Source organism: Dermacentor variabilis, chromosome 3, assembly GCF_050947875.1.
Source record: "Dermacentor variabilis isolate Ectoservices chromosome 3, ASM5094787v1, whole genome shotgun sequence".
NCBI classification, from domain to species: domain Eukaryota; kingdom Metazoa; phylum Arthropoda; class Arachnida; order Ixodida; family Ixodidae; genus Dermacentor; species Dermacentor variabilis.
The window spans coordinates 121648167-121672894 of NC_134570.1; the positions used below are offsets into that span (position 1 = coordinate 121648167).

Genomic DNA, 24728 nt, shown 5'->3' on the forward strand with positions numbered 1-24728 from the left:
ACTTAGTTTACAAGAAAATTACATATGAAGGGTCCGAATACCGTTTTGAAAATTGAAACCTCCGCCACCCAACTGGGGGAGTGGTGACGTTGCATACGTTGCCATCACCACCCTTTGCTGCCGTCGGTGAGTGAAATGGCGTGCAACACACGGCGGTACCAAGCCACGACAGAGCGTTGGATTCGCCGCTGCAGCTACGTTTTGGTCAAGTGCCGTAGACCATTCGGGCATCCCGGGACATAACATGAAAGTTGAATTCTCTGCTGCTTGCAGTTTGTGCGAGTTTCGCGAGCCAGTAAATCCAGCGCAGCAATACGCGATAACAAAACTAATGAAACACAAACGCGTGGGTGGCGCAGTGTCGAGCGAAAATGAAACCTTTCGACCATCCGCGTTGTTGTCAAGGGGAATTTCATTGAGTTCTTTTTTTCTAAAAATGAAATAGAACTGGATAAGCAGCATTTTATTTCGTCTTATAATGCAATACAATGATCTTTTTTGCAACGAGTGGTTGAGTACCAGTGAAAGAAATTAACTGAGGAGTGCTTTCGTCATTGGGCAAGTGCTTGAATGTCCCGGGGGAGTCTCTGATCATGTCCTGCATTTACCTCAGTTTCTCTATTGTTGAGGCCCTGTTTGCGATAATATTGACGTGTTAGAGATTCTCGGGCACTTATCTATTACTTTAGCTTGACTTAATATTTGCCTTTAGTGTCCCTATAATGTCTGCTCCCTGCCGCCCTATGTCACGTGCTGTGTGCTACCATGCGATGTTGATAGCTTGTTCAGCTTAAGGCTGCAATGTTTCGAGAAGGATACACTCGCAGGTATTACAGGCTGCTTAGTTACAGCTTCGATGCTCATTTCCCCATTCTCCCTCCCTCTCTCCATTTGCACCTGGCAGAATTATTCTCTCGAGTCCGTAGGCCATGTCCAAAAGTACCTCATGAGGAATGAAGTTCCCGTTAATTTATTTCAGGTAAGCTTTTGCTCTTTTCGAAGATGTGCTTGTAGAATTGTCCTTGCTAAAAAAATTGGGCAGAAACCATTGACAATATGATTGTCAATGTAAGCGAAGTGCCGAACGCTTCCAAGAAAGTTATTGGCTTTATTAGAAGATTGGTGCGCTTAACGGCATATATTTGTCGTTAGTTCTGAACCCCAACCACCAACTGTTGATTGAGAAAACAGTTAAAAGAGCCAAAGCTAGTCACTTTAAAATATCCTTTTTCGTAGCTGCTCTGAATGCCTGTGTGCGAGTCTGAAAAGTGTGTCATGTTGCATTCACAGCAAGGGCTGTAATTTAGTCTCGACTGTCAAATCTGTCCCAACTATAATGCCTAGGCCAGAATGCAGGCTACTTACATTTAGTTGTCCTCCAACAGAATACTACACATATGTTTGCAAGGCGATGGGCATAGAAAGGCATGTCTGTGCAGTTTGATGGCTCTAGTTCTCCAACATATTAAATTCTTAAAAAGAAAAAAAGTACGAAGAACATCTACAAGCAGCACAAGACATGATTGAAAGTAGTTTCAACATAGTGATAATATTTATTGTTAATTCCAGTGAAAAGGGAAAATGTTTTCCATTTATCATAGCATGTAGGTAATATTTTGTGGCTCAAACATTAAAACTCGCCATGCAGTAAGCATACATAACACCTTGTGGGGTCATGACTCCTTGACATAAGGCGCCCTCAAGTTCCCCTTTTTTTTTTTCATGATCTCTTGTTTTCGTTCCAAATGCTGAAATTCGCTGCAGAGGCAACCGGAACCTGCTTGTATTCAGAAAGACGAATGGAATTGCATGCTGGAAGAATGGCTACGTACTTGTTGTACGTGTGCTTATCAGTGTATGGGAGCAATAATTGCATGGGTCGCAAGGGCTTGACCCTGCATAATGGCAGGGAATTATAGATCTGGCATCGCTCCCAAGGCCATATGCGCTCTCTATGTTAGCGCTGGTGATTTCTTTGTGCAGACACCTTGTCGTTGGGGCTCTTGCTGTTCTCTCAATGCGATTGCACTGATATATATATATATATATATATATATATATATATATATATATATATATATATATATATATATATATATATATATATATATATATATATATATATATATATATATATATAGAGAGAGAGAGAGAGAGAGAGAGAGAGAGAGAGAGAGAGAGGTTAATACTTTCGATGTTTTGATATTTATTTGTGGTATTGGTAGATACTAGCTGAACAGTGTTGTTAAAAATGAAAAATAGTGTAGAAACACTTGTTTCCTGTCAGTCAATGTCTGTTTCAAGTAAAGCTTACCGTCATATTCAGAAGTGCATCTTAGCTTGAAGACCATGTGTGACTTTAATGCCATAAAAATGCCAAACTTCAATTTCTTTATTGTTAAAATGTTTGTGTTGGCTGCCTTGAATTTTGTTAGGTGGCTTCTGGTAATGCAACTTATACTATATTCAAGTTGATTTGCTGTAATTTAAACAAAATGTAAATGTGACATTATTTTGAGTTTGACATCCAGGCAACCTTAGTAAGCCTCGTGCAGTAAAAGGCATAATAGCAGGGGCTTGTCCGAAAATTTCATTACTTTAATTCTCTGGCACTGCAGTGCAACACACAGTTGGTGTTGAAAGAATCATGCCAGCGTCACATACAGCTAAGCATAGTCGTGATGTGTGCCCTCCATGCCAGTGTTTCTGTGTGCACTGTTAACTTATTGTGCTCATTCTTGTCTTTTCATCCTTTCCAGCCTTACATTGAGGAAATTTTCAGCCTCTTAAGGGACGATATTTTTAGGAAGTTTATTGAAAGGTGCGTAGTGTCAGGCAATCTTTGCATATGCACGCTTCCGTTTTGGTGATGTTGCTTGCCTACTCTCTCGAGCTGGCCACATTTTGATACTGCTGCATCACGGCACACTGTGTTTGGCTCGTACCTTGAGTGACTTGATTGCCATCATTACTGTTTTGACACGTTGGAACAGCAGCCTACTTGTTACCCGTTGTGCTTGCTTGTAGATAGTGTGGTCGTCCGCTGTTAAAGGGAACACGTTTTCCCCCTCTGGCGAGTGCACAATTGCCCAACTTTTCAGCAGATGATTTATGGCTGGCTGCGCTGCCACCGTTCTACACACCTGTGCTGTGTTTTGACGCAGCTTCGGCCGGCACTCGCAGCTAGAGTTCCGGCAAAATGAGAGCCCCACATCAGGGTGGGTGTTTGCTTTAACATGGGACAGCATTGTGCTTTATGAATCTTGTGAACAGGAGGAGACATGGATTAGCCGTAGTGCTTGTGTCGGCTCACCCTGTCCACAGAAAGAAAAAAAACAAAGGTGGGCGAGGGAGAGTATGAGCACATAACTTGCCCAAATAACCACATGCATTGTTCAAGCCCTTACAAAAGCAAACCTCTATGCTTTCAGCACAAAGAAAAACTCCAGAAATAACATTGTTCTGCGTGTTCAGTCATCCCCACTTTCACTGCTGCTTTCTGTTGAAGTGCGATGTGGCATCAAGGCAATGTGCTTTGGATATATCTATACCTGAATGCAGAGTTTGCATGTTGTCATGCAAGCATTGCTTGCAACGAACACCTTTGGCTGTACAAAATACCACCCTGGGATATCTGAGGCAAGAAGGCATGGGAGAGATAAAACCCAATTGTTAAGCAGCCATAGTAGGTGAGAATATTGTATTATGTTGCACAAATGGAAGATTATTGTCAAGAGAAATTGATGTACGAATATAGTACCACATAAGAATACATATGTTGTTGCCAACAGGATAGATTCCATGATTGCATGCTCTTTAGAAGTATTTGCTAGTCTTTTCATTAAGACTTCGTATGTGGCAAACACAGGTAAACAAAATCCCACAGGTTATGCCGGAAGAAGTAAAGAAAGCCTTGGGAGCTATGCAAAGGGGAAAGGCAGCTGGGGAGTACCAGGTAACAGCAGATTTGTTGAAGGATGGTGGGCAGATTGTTCTAGAGAAACCGGCCACCCTGTAAACGCATTGCCTCATGACCTCGAGCGTACCGGAATCTTGGAAGACTGCTAACATAATCCTAATCCATAAGAAAGGGGACGCCAAAGACTTTAAAAATTATAGACCGATTAGCTTACTGTCAGTTGTCTACAAACTATTTACTAAGGTAATCGCAAATAGAATCAGGAACACCTTAGACTTCTGTCAAGCAAAGAACCAGGCAGGATTCTGTAAAGGCTACTCAACAGTAGACCATATTCACACTATCAATCAGGTGATAGAGGAATGTGCAGAATATAACCAACCATTATATATAGGTAGCTTTCATTGATTATGAGAAAGCGTTTGATTCTGTCGAAACCTCAGCAGTCGTGGAGGCATTACGGAATCATGGTGTAGACGAGCCGTATGTAAAAATACTGAAAGATATCTATAGCGGCTCCACAGCCACCGTAGTCCTCCATAAAGAAAGCATCAAAATCCCAATAAAGAAAGGCGTCAGGCAGGGAGATACGATCTCTCCAATGCTAATCACAGCGTGTTTACAGGAGGCATTCAGAGACCTGGATTGGGAAGAATTGGGGATAAAAGTTAATGGAGAATACCTTAGTAACTTGCGATTCGCTGATGATATTGCCTTGCTTAGTAACTCAGGCAACCAATTGCAATGTATGCTCACTGACCTGGAGAGGTAAAGCAGAAGGGTGGATCTAAAAATTAATCAGCAGAAAACTAAAGTAATGTTTAACAGTCTAGGAAGAGAACAGCAGTTTACGATAGGTAGCGAGGCACTGGAAGTGGTAAGGGAATAAATCTACTTAGGACAGGTAGTGACGGCAGATCCGGATCATGAGACAGAAATAATCAGAAGAATAAGAATGGGCTGGGGTGCGTTTGGCAGGCATTCTCAGATCATGAACAGCAGATTGCCATTATCCCTCAAGGAAAAGTGTATAATAGCTGTGTCTTACCAGTACTAACCTACGGGGCACAAACCTGGAGGCTTACGAAAAGGGTTCTACTTAAATTGAGGACAACGCAACGAGCTATGGAAAGAAGAATGATGGGTGTAACGTTAAGGGATAAGAAAAGAGCAGATTGGGTGAGGGAACAAACGCGAGTTAATGACATCTTAGTTGAAATCAAAAAAAAAGAAATGGGCATAGGCAGGACATGTAATGAGGAGGGAAGATAACCGATGGTCATTAAGAGTTACTGACTGGATTCCAAGGGAAGGGAAGCGTAGAGGGGGCGGCAGAAAGTTAGGTGGGCGGATGAGATGAAGAAGTTTGCAGGGACGACATGGCCACAATTAGTACATGACCGGGGTTGTTGGAGAAGTATGGGAGAGGCCTAAATTTACCCTGCAGTGGGCGTAACCAGGCTGCTGCTGCTGCTGCTGCTGCTGCTGCTGCTGCTAATGATGATGATGATGTGGCAAACAGTTTGTTTCTAAAGTTGAATGCATAGGCTTGTGCTGGTACTCCACTTTAGGTTTCTGTTTTGTGCCTCTTGATCATAGGGAAAGGGCAATGTGTGGTGATCATAAACTTCATTCAGTTGAAGTGTTCTGATTATCACATTCTTGCCTTTCTCATTCAATGTTTCAGTGAAAAGTACACAAGGTTTTGCCAGTGGAAAAATCTCGAGCTTAATATTCAGGTGAGTGTTGCACCAATTTTTGGCTCCTTGTTTTATTGATGTCGAGTACATTGCACCCGACATTTGCTGATGTGATCTGTGGAAGAGAAACTGCAGCTGCATGTGTATAGTTGAATCTGCTTAGGATTTTGTCCTTCCTCTGGCAAAAAGTAGTTAAGTTTGTTGGGACAAAAATGTGAGGTATAAATTGAGGGGCATCCATTCTTGACTTGGTCATATAGGCGGTGATGTTGGCTGCCTCATGTACGGTTAAGCCCCAGTGTTGCATTCTTTTGTGGACCACACATAGGCACATGCACATGCAAACATGTTCACCACAGATCTACTATTAGGCAAATTGTTGACAAGAGAACACTAGTTTCACATTGTGATTATTATTGTTTTTTTTTTATTGAAATTTGATGTCAGGACTTCAGAAATGCTGGTGGGGCCCCACAATCTGTGAGCCATTGATACAAATAATACATCATGCTTTAATTTATAAACATTTCCACTTGCTTTTGTTCTGTAATAGCCTGGAAAACGCGAGGAAAGGAAACATGTTCATGGGATTTATTCATCCTTTAGGCAACATATTATTTTGTACACCATTACTAGTCTCTGCTTTGTGTGACGAATGAAGTATTGCACTAGAACAGCTGCAATGTGTACAACTTTTGCCGATGTGGCTGAAAGATACTGTCAAGCATTGATTATGCAGTATGTGATCTGGCTGTTTATCTATAAGAAGCCTGGGTTTCCAGAGTTAGCCCTTCTGTGCCTTCAACAAGCTGGGTTTGTCCACGCATTTCAGGTAAAAACGGCCTCAGACGAACTCAGCTCGTCGCAGGTAGTTTGCATTTTCTAGCAATGCCTTGGACAAGCCCAGTTCTGTCATGGCGCTTAGTCATGCTTTTGGTAGATGGCAGCACACAGTTCACGGGACAGCACAAGCAGAAGCAAATTTATTCTTTCTGAGGAGGCAAAAACGTGTGGGCAACTGGAATCTCCAAAAATAATTCGGCCATTATTGGTCAGAATTCGGAATAATAGTGCAGCACGAAAGGGATTAATTCAGTGTATTCACTCATGGCTTCTCTCTATTGTATCCATCACCATGGGAGGCTGATTGTCACATATAAATTTTTGAGGAGTTTTAAGTTGTTTAGCACAGACGCCTAATGAAAGAAGGCTTTTGTGTTGCTGATATACTTATAGTAAGGCAATTTTAAAGTTGTAACCTTTAAGTTATCATAGTGCTTATATCCAGTGTTGCGTCTTGAAATTCGTGTAATAATTTGGATGCTATGGCACAAGACATGTTCTTCGTTTCATGTTTCGTGCTTTGGGTGCCACTCTCTTACAACACAGAGACTTGACTTCATGTGTTCAATTGTGTCATGCATGTGGTTCAGGAAGTGCGTGAATATTGTGGCTTACCTGTGTACTTGTTTGTCAGCTGACGATGAATGACTTCAGCGTGCACCGGATAATTGGACGTGGTGGATTTGGGGAAGTGTATGGCTGCCGTAAAGCGGATACAGGAAAAATGTGAGCACTCTCTTTGTGAATTTGGCTGGCACCGTCCTCTGGCACACTGTTCATAATGTCCTCTAATGAGAACCCTCACGGGTTCCCAAAGGGCCCTGGTAATGGGCGTTGGGAACCACTTCAGTCTCTTGCTCTTAAGGATATGCTGACAGGCTATACTTAACTTGTTTGAGTATGAGTATGTCATAGGACATGTATGATTAATGGACGAACCAGAACTGCTTCTTTTTTTTTTCGTATTCGCTGTATAACCTGCGTTTTCAACTGGTGGGCTGTCAGCACAAAGGCAGCCAATGCCACTACGTGTTTCACGAGTCTCATAAGTCTCGTACCTCATGAAAATTTACACGAAACCTGCCACAGTAGCTCAGTGGCTGTGGCATTGCGCTGCTGAGGAAGAAGTTGCGGGTTCAATCCCAGCCACCGCGGCTGCATTCTGTTGCGAGTGGTATGCAAAAATACTCGTGTACGGTGCATTGGGTGCACGTTAATGAAAAGAACCCCAGGTGGGCAAAATTAATTCAGAGTCCCCCACTACGGTCATAATCAGATAGTGGTTCTTCCTCGTAAAATGCCAAAAGTTGTCTTAGAAGTCTGGCAATCTCTCCAGCCAACATTGATTCATAAATTTAACTGGAGTGATGTTTTGTATTGAGATGCTGGCTTTGGAGACCGGGGCAGAACGTAGCCTCCAACACAAGCGTATATTAGAGTAAATGTTTGGAGAGCTGTATTATCATGCCTTATCATATTCACTTGGAATAACTTAAGATGTGTGCATTGTGAGTGATATTTCTTTTCTCTCCTGGCCAGGTATGCGATGAAGTGTTTAGACAAGAAGCGAATCAAAATGAAAGTTGGAGAGACGCTAGCATTGAACGAGAGGATCATGCTTTCTTTAGTCAGCACAGGGGTGAGTAATAGAACCTTCGCCGCCCCATTTTTATTGCGATAGCAATTCTGTCGACACTCCAGGCCGTTGTTGCCGTGCACTGTATGCCATGTGTGCCAGTGAAAGTGTGCGAGGGTGAGCCAACGGTGGCAGCTCAACCTTGCGAGCGCAAGGGAGGAAGGTGGGGAGGAAGGACACAGTCTTCTGTCGCTGCAAGGCACCGGGGGGTGGCGAGGGAGGTCGGGTTCTACTCCGGCGACTGCTGCACATGGCACGGCCGTACAGGCCCTATCTTGAAGGCAATCTGCCATGAGTACAGAGTCTACGTGCTTCTTGCACATAGATTCTTGTGCGCTGCGTTCTCGCCGCTTAGTTTGCGTTGAAGCGAGAGGCGGCACGAAGTCCAGTTCACTTGCTGCTGCTGCCGCTCTTCCTCACGCCAGCGTTTTGACAGCAGGTGTCCGCGCTCATCGAGTGAGATGTGTTTGTTTGCCTGCGCGTGCGTGCATGACACCATGCTTGTTAGTTAGTAAGCGGATGTCTACGAGCTTATGTGTCCAATAATGCTACTAGCCTTACTTTGCATATCTGTCTATTAATTTGCTATCGTAATCGATGCTTCACCTTTAGAGTGAAACTGCGACATTTTTGTTGTCATTGTTCTGAGCTTACAGGCATCATTGTGTGAACACACAAACATTTGTTAGTCTAGATTAGCTAAAGGTAAAGTTCAGCTTGGGGATTGTTTGGGACTGTGTCGTATTTAACCACAGGGTGACATTGTGACTGCTTGTTAGAACTTGGAACACCATGACTAAGCATATTCCATGATTTGCGTATGACTCTTGATTCATTTATATAAAAGTAAAGCAAATATTCAACTTAAACTGATGTCAGTGGCCGGCAATTTTAAAGAGAAAATGAGAAACGGATCTGAATGTGTTTAGCTTTTACACCACATGCTACATCATTCTTGCAGTGAAGGAGTTCATTTGCAATAACTTGTCTTATGCAGCATATGTATTTTAACAGACATCTTCCTTTTGTAATTTGCTGCATCATGTTTGAATTTGAAAAGCTATCATTTTTTCTTGCTCATTCCATTCTTCCCATTTACTACTGCAGGAGGACTGTCCTTTCATCGTGTGCATGACATACGCATTCCAGACGCCAGACAAGTTGTGTTTTATACTGGATCTTATGAATGGTAAGTATTGCATTCTCATAATATTGCTAAAGCAAAAACCACTGCAGTGAGTGTGTGTATTGGGCATGTCACTTGGCAACTAGTGTCCTTAACTTTTTAGTGACGCTGAACTACAGTCAGATTTTGCTTCTGCAGGCTGCATAGTACAGTAGGCTGTTACGAACGAAGAGTCCCAGTTTCTGTGGTTGGAGCAGCATGCTCATAGGCACTGCCTAATGGTACCATTGTAGCGTCGGGCTGTTCGTCTTGCCGATCGGTACAGTGCAGTGTGATGGTCCTTGATGCCCCAGTGTTTTAGAAGATTGCCCCATACAGTGCTCACGAAGGGCTTTCCATTGTCACTTGTGATTGCCACAGATGTGCCATGGCGACAGAAAACTGCAACCATACACTGTAAGGTTTTCGTACTTGTTGCCACTCGCAGGGGTAAGAGCTTTGGACACTTGGGGAATTTGTCGATGACCACCAGCAAGTATTTGTGGTCACGAGGTCTAGATGACAAGGGCTCGATAGTATAGACACTAAGCTCTTCCATGGGAGCTGTGGCCCGCTGACTGTTCACGAGGCCCTCAGGCTTCTGGCATTGACCTTTGTGTGCTGACAGCACAGCACTGCACATACTTCGATATGTCAGTGTGCACGCCCAGCCAGACAAACCGTGCTGAGACACGTTTCACGGTTTTTAAAAATACGGCATGGCCTGCTGTGGGGTGGTTGTATGCCATCTTCAGTGCCAGGTGTCGGAGGTGATAAGGTAGCCATGGTACCTTCTTGTTGCCTCTTTGCTGAACCAGCAGTCCGCTTGGCTCCACTTCTATTCTATGTGCCAGATAACAAAGAATGCAGTAATCAGGGTTCGAGCTTGAGAGCCTAGTCATTTGGAGCACAGTCTTCAGTTTTGAGAGACGGCCGTCGAAAGCCTATTCTTGGATGAGCAGTCCTGTGTCACCTAAGAGTGTGGCATCCTCTTCCAAGGTTGCTGCTACTTGCTCAAATGCTCAAGGCATCTGCGGGTATATTTGGCAGTCCCAGTCTGTGCTTGATTCGGCAATTGAAGCCCTGCAATCGCAGGACCCAACGCTTGACCCTGGGCGAAGCTTGGTCAGTACTAAACATCTATGACGGCTACATGTGGTCATAGTGAATCTCAAACGCGGTAAATTCAAGAGAGGCCCTGAACTGGTCCACTGCCCACATTACTGCAAAGCACTCCCGCTCCTGGACAATGTAATGGCTTTCAGCCTCTGTGAGAACCCGGCTTATGAAGGAGGCAGGCTGCAGTCCATTGGGGCCAGCCTGCAGTAGAGCAGCTGTAATGCCGACACCGCTTGCATCAGTTTCAACCACGAAAGGCCGGCTTAGATCTGGAAGGACCACAACTACATCCTGAGCTAAGGATTGCTTGAGTGCAGCGAAAGCCTGCTCTTGACTCTCTGCCCGCTGCCATGGTTCATTGTTCTTCAAAAGGTCCGCGAGTGGATGCGCTGTCAGTGAGACGTGTCGGATGAGGTTCCTATATTAGCCAGCAAGCCCCAGGAAGGCTTGCAACTGCCTAATTGTACTGGCTCTTAGGTAACCTAGCGCTGCACACACCTTTTCTTCATCTGGTCTGCCTTTCCCAGGTGAGATGATATGGCCCAAGGGACTTAAGGCACACCTGTATTTTGTCCGGGATAATCGTAAGGCCAGCACCTTCAGTACATTGCAGTACTTTCCTCACCTGTTCAACATGATTAAGAGTCTCCGTGTGAACTAGAACATCATCTAAAGATGCCATAGCGAAGTGATGATTTCATTCCCTGTAGCACACAATCCATCAAGGTTTAACAAGCTGCCGGGCCACCTGACATCCCAAAGGGCATTCTGGCGAATTCAAACATGCCCTGATGGCAGATGAAGGCCGTTTTCACACTGTCGGCATCACAAACAGGAATATGAAAAAAAAAAAAATCCTTGGGAGAGAATGAAGCTTGAGAACCACTCAGCTCGGCCAAGTTGTGCTAGCAGCCAGTCTGTTCAAGGCGTTGGGTAGCCAGGTACCTTGGCTCTTGCATTTAACGGTTGGTAGTCTGCAGCAAGCCGGTAGCCTCCCGACTGCTTCACAACAAGGACTGGGGCACTAGTCCACAGGGGCCGCTGCTTTGTCCTACAAGACCCTGCTTGAGGAGGTGATGTACGAATGATTTTCTGCTTCTCGGCATTCCTTAGACAGAGCTTGCATCTCACAGGCGCGCTATCCCCTGGCTGACGCCGCCAAGCACTTCCTTCATGTTTGGCTACTAGTTTTGTTGCTACAGCACGGTGCTTGCCCCCGTTTGTTTGGAATGCTGTTTCTTGTGTCAGGAGCTACAAGAACCTCTTCGAAGAGAGTGGAGTGGTAAGACGCTCCAACTTTCTCTGTTGTAAGCACTGTGGCTGGACCCTTGTTGCGCTTAGTGAGCGGCACGATGCATTGCGGGTTGGTGCCAACAGTCCATCTCCCTTGTTCTACATGCATAGAGATGCCTGTTGCAGTCAAAAAGTCCCTGTAGAGAACAACGTCCCAACATAGGCCTGGCACGCACAGGAAGCGCTGGTTGCGGCTGCTCATGGCCCACTGGATCTTGCACTTTAGGGATGTGGTAGACTGGGACCATCCTGTTGCCACGTGGAGTGCACGCACCTGTGTCCTGAGCTTCGTGCCCGTCTCCTCTGCTACCTTTGCCCCTGGCATTCCAAGTGGACGCATGCTTGAGCCTGTCTCCAGTAGGGCTTGGAACGTAGTCTTCCCGATCCACACCTCCAGAGGGGCTCCCTCTGGCCAGCCGAAACTACCACCTGCAGCGCAGTCACGTAGGTGCCGACCAGTGTGGCACCTACCGCCTCCCTTTTCCCCGGACACTGTGATCGGAAATACCCGATTTCGTTCCATTCGTAGCAGCGGCGCGGGCCAGTACGCAGACCTGTGGTGGCGGCTTGTACTGCAACTGCCTCCAAGCATGCTCCATGAGGCCGTTGGCTGCCTTAACCAGCTCGGCGAGATTGATGAACTGTTTGCCCTCTGCTAAGTCTTGCAGTTGCGGGTCCATTTGCCACAACACGCAGTCAGCCTTGTCTGATTCCGACACCTTGCTGCTGATTCGGTCATAACAGGCCACGATGGTGTAAATAAATTATTTAAAATTTTCATCTGGGGTGCTGCTTGCAAAGTTTGAGTTCTCGTTTTAAGCAGTCCTTCGCGTCAATAGAAAAGAATTCTGCAGTGAAGGCTGCTGTAAATTCCCCCCACAACGCAAACGTGGTCACGAAGCGCCGCCACAACTTTGCGCTGCACACCAAAGCGGCGGGCACAATGTGGATAAGCCTTTTGTTGGCAGCGGCACCATTGACCAAGCAAACGTCTCCAGCCGGTCCAAAAACTTCTCAGGGGACTGGACGTCGTTAAATCCGCTGTATATATGGACCTGACCTCTTGCAGAGTGTGGAGCGATGTCACCTGAAAGTGAACCACCACCGCTGCCGTCACAGAACCTGCCAGCACTGCCTCGGCCACCAATGTTTATATTTACTTCATATTACTATCCTTACTTCATAATTTGCTATCACATTCGATGCTTTGCCTTTCGGGTGAGACTGCAACTCCTTTAAAATTCAAACCACTAGGCACAAGCATTCATCCTGGCTTTTCTTGCCATCCTATTGAGTCATTTGTGCTCGCATTTCATGCACAGGTGCACTTGTGTTTAATACCATGCCTTGTCCAGAATAAATTGCCCTGTGTTTTGCAGTGATGCTTGGGCTGGAAAAAAAAAATAAACATAATTTTCTCAGTGAGAGAACAAGTGCTGCTGTCTGTCCTAAAAACTCTGGCAACAAACAGCACCACTTTTCCTACCCTGAGAAAGTCAATATTTTATTTAGTTAGTTATTCTGGTTTCCCACAGCAACGCACAAGCTGTGAGAGGTGTTGTGGTGCAGGGCTCGCGATTTTGACCACCTGAATTTATTCAATGTGTGCTCACTGCAGAAGTGTTTTTTCATTCCACCCCTTTGGAATGTGGTCGCCATGACCAGGGACAGAACCAGGGACCTTGTGCTCGGTAACAGAATGCCTTGGTCACTGAGACATTCTGCAGTAGATCTATGTAGATTTTAATACACAACCCACACACTTGACAAAAGAGCACTTCTGTGCTCACTGCGATGTATTGTTTGTGTGCAGGGGGGGACCTGCACTACCACCTTTCTCAACATGGGGTGTTCACGGAGCAGGAGATGCGGTTTTATGCAGCCGAGGTGATTCTCGGTTTGGAGCACATGCATCGGAGATACGTTGTCTATCGTGACCTTAAGGTGAGAGACCTCAACATGTGACAGAGCCCCATTTTCGCGGCACCTCTGAGTTGCAAACAGTCCATTAGTGACTGTGATCTCCTAAGCACTTGGTTTCAGCACAAGGGGCACTGGAAATGCATGTGGTATGTGACATATGGTGTAACAGCACTTCTGTAACATCAACCAGTGCATTACTAAACATGTGATTTAGAGGAGTTAAGTGTGGAACACAAACTATTGCATAATAGGCTATTTTCATAGCAGAATAACACTCAAGTGCCTATAGCTCTTGAAGGAGAGTACCAATGACAAGTGTGCATTTCTGATAGCTCCTTGCTGTCATACCTTTGCTGCATTTTGCAGCCAGAAAGGAAGTCTTGGAGCAGTTTGATAGCATGCGAAGATCCATAGTACATGGTTGCACAAATTCACTGTTTCTGGCTGATTATTCTTTCCATTTGCTTATGTGTCAGCCTCTCATGAAAGGTTTTATTTTCATTACACAGCCGGCCAACATCCTTCTAGATGAGCACGGGCACGTACGGATATCGGACCTCGGTTTGGCCTGTGATTTTTCAAAAAAGAAGCCCCATGCTAGCGTGTGGGTATTATTTCCTTTTTCCTTTGCCTTTCTTCGTTTCTTTAGGCTCTGCTGATGTGTGCGTGCGTCTCTCGTGCAGGGGCACCCATGGCTACATGGCACCTGAAGTGCTCTCCAAAGGCACAGCCTACGATTCCAGTGCCGACTGGTTCTCGCTAGGCTGCATGCTGTACAAGCTGCTCAAGGGGTGAGCCACCGCGCTGTCCATCCTGAGCTGACGAAAATGCAGCCGGCACATTCAATTTTGAGAGCTTACACTGGGCATCGCAAAATTTTTACCGCCAATTTAATGGACGGGAGCAAATTACACTGTAGCAGGCTGCACGCACAACTCGCACTGGGCAGTTTGGTAGGACTTGAGCTTATGAATGGGGAAGCAGCTGCTTTATAGCTCTCACTCAAACTTTGCGATGTGCTTGTAGCATATTATGGTACACAATATAAAAGCTGTTCATTCTCTCTCTCTCTGAACTAGGCAGATAATTTTTAATGTAACAAGGTCTTTGCAGTGCTCAGGATAGAGACAACCAAATGTAGATGTGCAGAGCACTCTGCGTGTCCAATTTCTGTTTGTTCTAAGTGCTGCAAACGCCTCATAATATGCAGTACCAAGTAACCCAATCCTGCACTGGGATAAGGTAATTGTCACCTGTGGTAGAAAGTGCGATACCATCACTTCGGCTGGATTATTCGAAGAAGTAGACAGTACTTGTACACCAAGTAACCAGTATTCTGTAATTTGTAACCAATTTACAGCCAAGTAATTTGTATTCCAAACAGTTTTGTCTTGCAATACACCACTGGACAAGAGCTCTTCGAGCAGATACTACATACAATTCCAGTGGTTTCTATTGCACATTTCGGGGCGGGCAGCCTGAAGTGGTGCCGGTTTCAGTGTTGCATTGGAACAAATGCTCAGAAGCAACTGATTAAGGGACTAATTTGTAGAACTCTGATAAGTCGCTAATTACATGGTGTCACTTGCTGTGCAAGCAATATCTTTCAAGTATTATAAGTCTAAATGGTGAAAGCTCAGTGCTTGAACCTCGTTAGAATGAAGTTGGATGCCACAGAACAATACCTTCTTTGTATCTGACACTTGTTATAAGCATACACTCTGATATTGGCAAAAAATTTTGCTAATTTTAGATTTACTTCGTTATATCCAAATAATTCACTATATCAGTGCTCATTATATAGAGGCTTGTCTGTATTTATTGCAGGCACTTTAGAGGATCTATGTAATCCAAAGAACAGCTGGTATGCATCTGCAAACTGTGAAGATTGCTGGTACTTTCTTTCACTGCGTAGAACATGCGTTGGTTTACCAGTTTCGAAGATCATGTTGCTTCTATCGCCCTTGCTTGAAACTTGGAATGCCTGAAATGCTAATCTCCCACTCATTTGTCTTGCTTCAGGCATAGTCCATTTCGGCAACATAAAACGAAAGACAAGCATGAAATCGACCGAATGACCTTGACCATGGTGAGTGCTTTGTTTTTCTGACTGCTTTCGTCAAGCAAGGTGCAATATCAGCTGCCACTGTGGTGGTGTGGTTCAAGAATTCTTGAAGGTTCGGTGCAGAAAGCATGTCTCTGGAGCTATTCCCCTTAAGTACACAGCTCATGTAGGAAGAAATAGTATGCCCATTTGTGGCCCTGAATATTAGCAATAAATTTAAAACATCGAACAGATTTTGTGTTTACATCTGTGCACTGTCATTGCATAAGAGAAAAGTGCTAACCCCTTGCAAGAGTGCAACAACTGTTTTTGAGTTATGAATGAGGGTGTGGTAAAAGAGACAGACACTTGATTTCGTTTTTGGCAGAACTAACTTCAGTCGCTACTGGGCGGCTTCAAACATGGACACTCTGAGAATAAATCCATATTCCTGGAGTAGTGAGTGACATGGCCTTCAGGCACATCTCACTGATGAAGAGGTGGACATCCATAATGATGCGCGTCATGCACAAGTGAATGTTTGACCTTAAGGCTTGGCACAGCAATGCCACTTACCTCGGATCTATGCCAGTGCTTTTCAATAGATGTGGCCACAGTCTCCATGCTAGTGACTTCCACATTTGTGATGACCCAAAGAGCCGTGTTTCTCCGTGCAATCGCACACTGCCACAACAAACTGGCCAGAGTCGAGATTCCAACTTTCACTTCTGCCATCAATTCGTGATTCATTGGCACGTGTTTTCACAGTTTGAGGTTGTTCTGCAGCTGAAAATTGTCGACATCCAGGAGATTAAGGCGTGGCATGCTTTTTACCTCCTACAATCTGGCCTTGTGTGCTACCTCGAACTTTGCATCACCAAGGCCAAGTCCCCATGAGGAGCTGCGAGCAACATTGACGAATTTTTATGCTGCTTCCTACCATCCACTCCTGGAGCTACATTTCGAGACCCTAGACCCCACCTCACCAGTTCAATAACTTGCACTGGCCATGGAGTGGCTACCTGCGGAAGCCAGCTGCCGTCTCACTGAATGTGGCTTTTGGCAGAATGGAGTGGAACCTCTTTGTCGTGCTTCCGGTATTTGTCGTGCACTCATTCCTTTGCTCTCTCAGTTATTCACAGCATAGACTGCAGTGCACCGAGACTCAAAAAGCGCTTCTGAATGCATGGAAAACTGCATTGCCGGCCTAGCAGCATACCCCATAAAAGACACTATGGAGCTGATGGTTCCTTTACAGCCGGAACTTGTGATGGAGCTGCAATTTGTAACCTTGTACAATGCATGAAGGATTTTATCCAGTAGAAATACCAATTCTGTGGAGGATAGCAACTTTCTGCCATCCCTTCAACTTTTTACTTCAGTGCTCACAGATTTCGACATAGGTGTTGGTCCATCAGTGGTGACCGCTACATTGGAGTTCACTGAACTTTACTGTTGCCATCTCCCTAGCCTTGCACCCACCGACGAATTTCCAAGCACCCACCGACGAACGTCCAGGCACCCACCAACCTTGCAAGCAAGAGCGCCGCACTCCATTCTACATTGCTACCACCTCCATGAGTTTTTTATGGTGATGCAGTATCTCCGCACCACCTCAGCACTGCCATCTGTGCCATCCTTCTTGCCCAAATGTCACCTTCGTCAACATCACATCAACGGCCGTGCCAGTGCATGCACGTTGTGATGTGAGCCTTTTCTGTTAAACTCATTGCAGCAATGGACGTGATGCCTATGCTAGAGTGCCTCCTATTTTTCACCAAGCTGCAGCATTTATGGTGTACAAGACATAATTCATTTACTTTACTGTGTCAGTGGCCTTCCGCAATTTTATCTTTCGTGAAAAGTTCTATTAAACATCACTCTCTTGCAAAAGACAGGTTGACGCCACGACAGCTGCAGTGCATGCATTGAAGGCAGTTTTTGGTGAGAAAAATACCGAAAGAAGATAATATTTGAAGGTGCACTCGTAGAGTAGCTGCATTTTGGCTGTAATACATTGAAAGACCATGGCATAATGTAATGCCTTACTTATTACTCAGACTTTAAAAATAGAAGCGTCTGACAGCACACTCTTTAAACATTGCCGCCTCCTTGGTAGAGTGCACCGAGGGCTCCTCAGTAGTGTCCTTTTTTGGGAATGAAGAGCAATAATCCTGCAAATATCATCGCAGGCTGTTGAAGCCTCTTGGAGACACCTGTCTGTCACTCAAGCAAGCATGAAATTCATCTGATTCTTCTTGCTCTGGCCAGGCTCATTCCTTGACAGCGCCAGACTCAGTATTAATACTACACAAAAGACAGACATTGAAGAAGTTGTTATAGAATGAAACATTATGCCTTGCTTGCCATGAACTTCCAAGAAGCATCACAGAGAGTAAAGTTGGGTTCATGATTCTTCCGAGACCATAAGGACCCAATGGCTGGGCATTACATGCTTATGGGGCTGTGTATTAACAGTGTGTTGTATTATGACATGCTCAAGAACAGCTAGAGACCTGTGATAGCATTAAAACATTGTAGTTGGCTCATCTCTGGTTTACTGCTGCAGCACAAGAGTGCATGCTCCTATGTGACTCGTGGAAAAATGTGTCACGGAAAGAAAAAAAAATCTATAGGTTGAACTGACTGCATTTTTCACCTTCCATAGTCACTGGATCTCGAACCAAGCAATGTTCCTTTAGTTCAGACTGCTTGAATCACCTAGTGATAGAATGAATTTCAGCACTGATGGGGGATTGAAAGCAGGGATGCATTTCTGGGTTCAGTAGCATGCACAATATTTATTCTTTGAAGTCATCAGCATAGTAATGAAAGGGACATCTGTTGAGCACATAGAAGGCCGTGTTGAAAAGTAAAAGTAACTTGCTTTTAATCCCACCTCTATTGTTATGCATATCAAAAAAATAAAATAGCATTTGCTTGCTAACTACGCAGCATATGTCACCTGAAAGTGTTATCGTGCCACAGTTGTTCATTCATATCTTGTTAGTTGAAATCCCCATAAGCTTTGAGCAATCCTTGTAGAAATGACTGTGCAATCTGCATGCTAAGTTAGCCCCCTTGTGATGGTTGTCGCTGTCTGGCTCACTGACAGTGCAGTTATTGAAAGACATGCTTGGTTGTGAAAAATGCCCCTTTTTTGGTGGGTGCAGAAGTGTTGCATGCTTTCACACTGTGAATGAGGTGGTGGTAAGGGTTGTCCTGACAGTTTCTCAGTGCTGCAGCTGTATGCACAGATTGAGAAAAATTGTAATTCGCCTGCAGATGTTCTGCAAAATGCAGGTGAATGTAATACGATTGTTCAATGAATAGATGTGTTGAGCCATTTCATACTATTTGTATTTTTAAAAAGTTTATTTCATAGCTTCACGTCTTTTACAGTCCTGTAAATGTTAATCAAAAAGCTTTTATTCAATTTCATTTTTCAGCAGTAACTTTCTTCTAATATAAAGTAAGTATTATAAAGCAAAAGGAAAGAAAGTTTCTTCATTACAGTGCTCAACTTGTGATTGAACTGCTTGGCAAAGCATGATGCATTGTCACTATGTGGGCTTTCAGACTGTCAGTTTCGTACACAGTTTTTCTATCATTTGTTGAAAGAATTGTAGCCAGAATAATGAAAGAAAGGAACATCTACAAAATATTAGTCCTAAATGTCATTTTAATGAAGTAGCTCGGTGTTTCTGTGGCCTTGCAAGTGAAGTGCCTGACACAATCATGACTCATTCTGTTTTCGTTCCTTGCTGCAGAATGTGGAGCTCCCCGAAAGCTTTTCAAGTGACTTGAAACTGCTTCTCGAGGGACTGCTACAACGGGACGTGGACAAGCGACTCGGTTGCAGGGGTCAGGGGTGAGTGATCTTGTTACTTGCACTCGTCAGTGGTGTTTTCTCTCTCTCTATTGTTACTCCGAAGACGCCCTCTAGTTTATGGTGCCTTAGAATGATACAGCCATATTCAATATGAGTGGCAACATGGTGCCCATACTTAAAGGGGTTCCAAGACTGCATGGTGGTGCTGACGCACAAGAATTGAAAGAAATAAGCACCGTTCCGACTAATGGTATTTATTAAACCAATATTTTTTCTATGTTGACACCCCTGTGCAGCCCTGAAGCTCTTTCGACCACGAGCACCATGCTGCAGCTCATATTGAGTGCAACTGTACAATTTTCTTCTTCGTTATTTCTGTTTCTGTTTGTAGCTCTTCTTTGTTGGTCTTCTCCTGCTATATAAACGCTTGTTACCTCGTGGGTTTCACTTAACGAAAGTACAAGTTTGAGGAAACACTGCAAACTGACTTTTTCCCCCCCTTCTGTAATGTCTAGTTACACCATAGCTTCTTAGTGTATTTGTGCAGACAGCTTAGCCTGTTACAAGTGTTGTTCGTGTGGCCAACGTGCCCTTTTCCTGTGCACTTTCAGAGCTGAAGAGGTGAAGAGCCACAATTTCTTCAGTGGCATGGACTGGCAGCTAGTGTACCTCCAGAGGTACCCGCCTCCTCTCATACCTCCGCGCGGGGAGGTCAATGCAGCCGATGCCTTCGACATTGGCTCCTTCGATGAGGAGGACACCAAGGGCATCAAGGTGGGGGCACAGCTGTTGCACTCCCAACAGGGGCGTTTGCTCTGTCATCAGGCTAATGTGATTGCACTACACCGAGCACATCAGCCTTTACTACCTACAGATTGGCCATTACTATGTGCGGCTCAAAATACAATCACAACAAGCGTCTGAAGTGGCCGATGGACTATCTGCTTGGGCCCTTTTTCCTGGCAGGCAGGCACCAATAATTTCGACAGTGCTGTAGGTCCATTTGATTCACCTGCAGTGCCGGGAACCAGTTCACTGCGAGGCACGAGAAGCGAAGAAAATTGTTCGGCTCGATTTCAACGGGGCAGGCACAATGCGACACTCACAACGAATGTAGGGGTGCAGAAGCAGTGCAGGTGTAATGCTTTGCCCTCCTAATGTGCGCCGTCAAGTAAGCTTGAGAGGTCCCGAACAGCAGGTATGATCTGTTTTTGAGGCGTAAGTACACCCGACATTGTGTAGACCACGGAGCAAGAAACATATAGGAGTGGAAACTCCGCTGTTTGTGGCGACCAGAAAAAGTCAGAAGCCCGCGGAGCCATTATCGTTCTGGCGGCCTGGAAAGAAATTACCACCGTTGAGAGCGCGCTGGAGCGGCCTGCCCGGGCGCTGCATTTTTTTTTTTTTTCGCTGCGGCTTCTCCGACGCGCCGCATGGCGCCGCCACTGTACATGGCGCCGTCGGCGCATACAACAATTGTGACGTTATCTGGTTGCCCGCGCTCGCTCGCGCTGACAGGAGTTTCCCCTCCTAAATGTCTTACTCCGTGGTGTAGACACAGCAGACGCGCGTAAGCGGTGGTTTCAACAGCTCTTGTGCCCGTGTACTGCGTCATCTGCTGTGCTGCTGCTGCTTTACATCTGCCTGTCTGCACCACAGGGGCACTGACAGTAGGGAGGGTGTCGACAAATCCTGAACCAGCGCTGCACCTCTTGAAATGAACAGCGTGGTTTGGATAGCGCGATTGGTGTGCCACTGAACCACATGGCAGGGTGCAGCACCTCGTGAACTGGTTCAGCTGATGCAGGTGTATCAAACAGACCTTGTATGTTTGACCATGTTGAAGTGTTTGAGGAAATTTAATACTACTTTGATTAGATGCAGAAGTGTCCAAAATTTGAAGCATTCCCACAGCCTTTATGATTCTGCCTTGTTTTTTTTTTATGTATCCTAGCTCAGCTGCACAGTTCGACTCGTGCATGCTACAATGACACTGCTAAAGTGGACCTTGTTAATATTTCCGTGGGGCACTTGTCTCGCCCGCTTGTTTTTGCCTACCATAAAATCCCGAGAGATAGCCCACCCAAAATCGAGACAGAATGAAGTGAAAATATGAGGTGGGCTAAGTTTCACTGCGGTGGGTAACTTTCAGGTGGGTAACGTTCACTTTCTTTAAGCCGGTAGCTTAGTCAAGGGTGGGTTACCTTTTGGAGGTGGGGTATCTCTCGGGAATTGTTTTGAACTGAGTTTTTGTGCTGTGGCAAAGAAAAGCAAGGGAAGAAAATCCCGCAGAAATAAAGTCTGTTATCATTTTCCAGCTGTCGTTCTGCATATGATGGGATATATCCCTGGATGAAAAAAATTCCGGCAGCACCCATTTCACGATGAATGTAGATGTTAATGCAGTGAGCATTGAAGCACTGTAGTGGTACCAAATGTGTCATGTATGAGGCGTGTGCTGCAGCCAGGCTCCTCTCTCGTTCTGGACACACTGTGCCATCTGGTGTCACTGCTACAAAGTTCGCGTGTGACCTCTGAGATGCGTGGTCCACCGGTGCACATGAACACTGGCAATTGTTACCTCGCGGCCCACGCGCATTCGTGGTGCAGCGTGCCAGAGCGTGTTGGGCTGCTGTGTTTGATGAACCTGTGTGAAGCGAGTTCTATTCCGCCCAGCACGGCAGAAATTTTAAAGACTTCTTTTTTTTTTTATGTGACACGTACCCATTCTGAGGGATTGGCCAGGAATGAGCATAATCTCAGTGGCACATACCTGATTGCACATATTCTGGGGTGCATACCCAATGACCCAAGTTGGGCTGGGAAAGAGGTTAAATGCAAACATACCGCAAAGTGGGTACAGTTCCCAGAGAATGCGGATCGCATTAAAAAGCATGGTGGTGGCATTCTGCTTGGTCCTGCTTGGAAACACACTGAGCTGACTTTGTTGTGCGTGTCAAAGCTACCATTCCTTCTCATGATTAAAGCCAGCGTCTTGTCGTGCCTGGAGCGTGCTTATGCAGCCAACCCTGGTAGCTGCAAAAAAATGGCTTCTTCAATTTGAGATGTGTTTACGAAATCAGTTTCTTTGTCGTGATTGTGTGTCTAGCTGGTGGATTTTGGGTGACTTGCGTGAAGCTCAGCAGAGACATGAATGTGCAATACACCTTTCGAAATTGACAAAAGATAAAAGGGCTGGGATAACAGAGCCGTTTTATTCTAATCCTTTCCTCTTTACGCTTTGTCAGTGGTCTGAGCTGTGCTCTGCCTGCCTCCTCCTTGAGCAGTGTATGATACGAAAGTCATAGAACTGAATGGAAGAAAGTGCTACATTTATACCAGCCAAGATTTTTTTTTTTAAATGCTGGGTTTCATACTTAACAGTCAATGCTCGAAGTAGTATGGCCATAGCAGCCTCATTCCATGCATTTAGCAGTGCAGTTGTTTTTGATCTATGACGCTTTCCACGGAATATCTACTTCATGTATTACAGCTACAACTTCTTGACTAAAGTTGCATCAAATTTTTATATCATTTGTACACGTTTCGTGCTTTGGTATCTGACCTACCACGTTTTGGTTGCTAGTACAAGCAGTTTGCTGGGTCCGCTGATTGCAGAATATGTCTCTCTGCTCATTTGGTGATAAATACGTTCAGATCTGCAATGCCTCTTATGTAATAATACTGTCATATTTTGTGACGTAACATGTATGAGACTTCATGCTGCATAGAATTACATGACGTGTACGGAATGTTTTTCTTATATTTGTGAAGTAATATTTTTGGTCATGAATGCGAGCAGAGAGAGCAGTCCCTCTAGCCTTCACAGTGTTGCCTGCTATGTGTGAAAGGGGTACAGGACCAGCAAAATGTTTTACACGTTCGGGCAATTTTCAGTGAGTGCAGCCTATCTAACGCTGACATGCCACTGCATGCGTGTATGAGCATTCCAGAGTTACATGACATTTTTACGTTCTTGTCGCAGCTCACGGAAGCAGACCAGGAGCTGTACAAGAACTTTCCTGTGGTGATCTCCGAGCGATGGCAGCAGGAGATTGCCGAGACAGTCTTTGATACGGTCAACCAGGAGGCAGACAAGCTGGAACAGAAAAAGAAGACCAAAATGAAGATGAAGTTCCAAGATGAAAAAGGTGACTGAACTCCCTTTTGTCTGTTCCTTTTGGCATCTAGTAGGTTGTGCATTTGCTTCCGTGTGCTTCAGTCTAATTTTTTATTGGGTTTTCTGATGTCATTTCATGCAGCGACGTCATTCCTTAACATTTTTCTTTAACACTCTCTCTCGGAGTTACTGTGTTGTTCTATTCAACTCTGCCACAGTGGCTTAGCAGCTGGGGCGTTGCGTCGCTGAGCCTGATGCCATGGGTTCGATTCCCTGTTGTGACGGCCACATTTCAATGGGGCCAAAATTCGAGAATGCACGTGTTCCATGCTTTGGGTGCACCTTGCAGAGCCCGCACGTGGTCAAAATTAACCCGAAGTCCCCCACTATGGTGGCCTTCGTAACCCATTGTGCAGTTTCAAGATGCTAAACCGCACAATTTTCTAATAATTATGTATAATAATAATAATAATAATAATAATAATAATAATAATAGCAACAACATTGTTCATTTGGACTCGTACTTCTGTTCCTGCAGCTTTGGTTCTATGTTGCTCGTTTTGTAGGCAGGAAATTACATCGAAAATTTGGTGCAATAGTTAACACAAACCAGTGGTTCTGTACGCTGCACTCTTGACATTTCCAAGCAGTAGTCTGTTTTTTATTAAGCAATTGTGGAAGCAAGGCAAAGTGAGAATGACCAGAGCGAAAAATCAGCTTTAAGCTGACTGGTGGAGTTCACCTTAAGTGAAGAGTGTGTGTTACTATGACCATTACAGAAGAGTGTGTGTTACTATGACCATTACAGAGTCCGACTGCATCATCCACGGCTACATCAAGAAGCTGGGCGGACCATTCGCATCTGCCTTCCAGACTCGTTACGGGAAGCTGTACCCAAATCGCTTGGAACTTCACATGGAATCCAGCAGTGCCAAGCCAGAGGTAAAAAGCACAGGAGTGCACATGTTTGACCATTATGTTGCATACATTGGCAACCTTTATAACGGTAGTGATTTTAAAGCACTTTATGCAGCTAGCCAGCAGAGAGTAAAACCTTAGGTGTCACTTACTACTTGAACAGGCAGTCTAACATTATTGACTTCGGACCTTGGAAATGCTAAATCCTGTTTCCTA

The 24728-nt window shown here is 44.9% G+C and overlaps 1 protein-coding gene across 1 annotated transcript in view; it reads left to right on the forward strand.

Moving 5' to 3' along the window:
• Gprk1 (G protein-coupled receptor kinase 1) overlaps positions 1 to 24728 on the forward strand; it is a 126808-nt gene that overhangs the window by 92370 nt on the left and 9710 nt on the right. The window contains exons 5-18 of the mRNA XM_075686275.1: positions 905 to 979; positions 2760 to 2821; positions 5607 to 5658; positions 7097 to 7188; positions 8002 to 8101; positions 9206 to 9287; positions 13489 to 13619; positions 14108 to 14202; positions 14282 to 14389; positions 15621 to 15687; positions 19413 to 19513; positions 20086 to 20248; positions 23460 to 23625; positions 24403 to 24536. Coding sequence (XP_075542390.1) covers positions 905 to 979; positions 2760 to 2821; positions 5607 to 5658; positions 7097 to 7188; positions 8002 to 8101; positions 9206 to 9287; positions 13489 to 13619; positions 14108 to 14202; positions 14282 to 14389; positions 15621 to 15687; positions 19413 to 19513; positions 20086 to 20248; positions 23460 to 23625; positions 24403 to 24536 — 1428 coding nt within the window. The remainder of the gene's footprint in view (positions 1 to 904; positions 980 to 2759; positions 2822 to 5606; positions 5659 to 7096; positions 7189 to 8001; positions 8102 to 9205; positions 9288 to 13488; positions 13620 to 14107; positions 14203 to 14281; positions 14390 to 15620; positions 15688 to 19412; positions 19514 to 20085; positions 20249 to 23459; positions 23626 to 24402; positions 24537 to 24728) is intronic.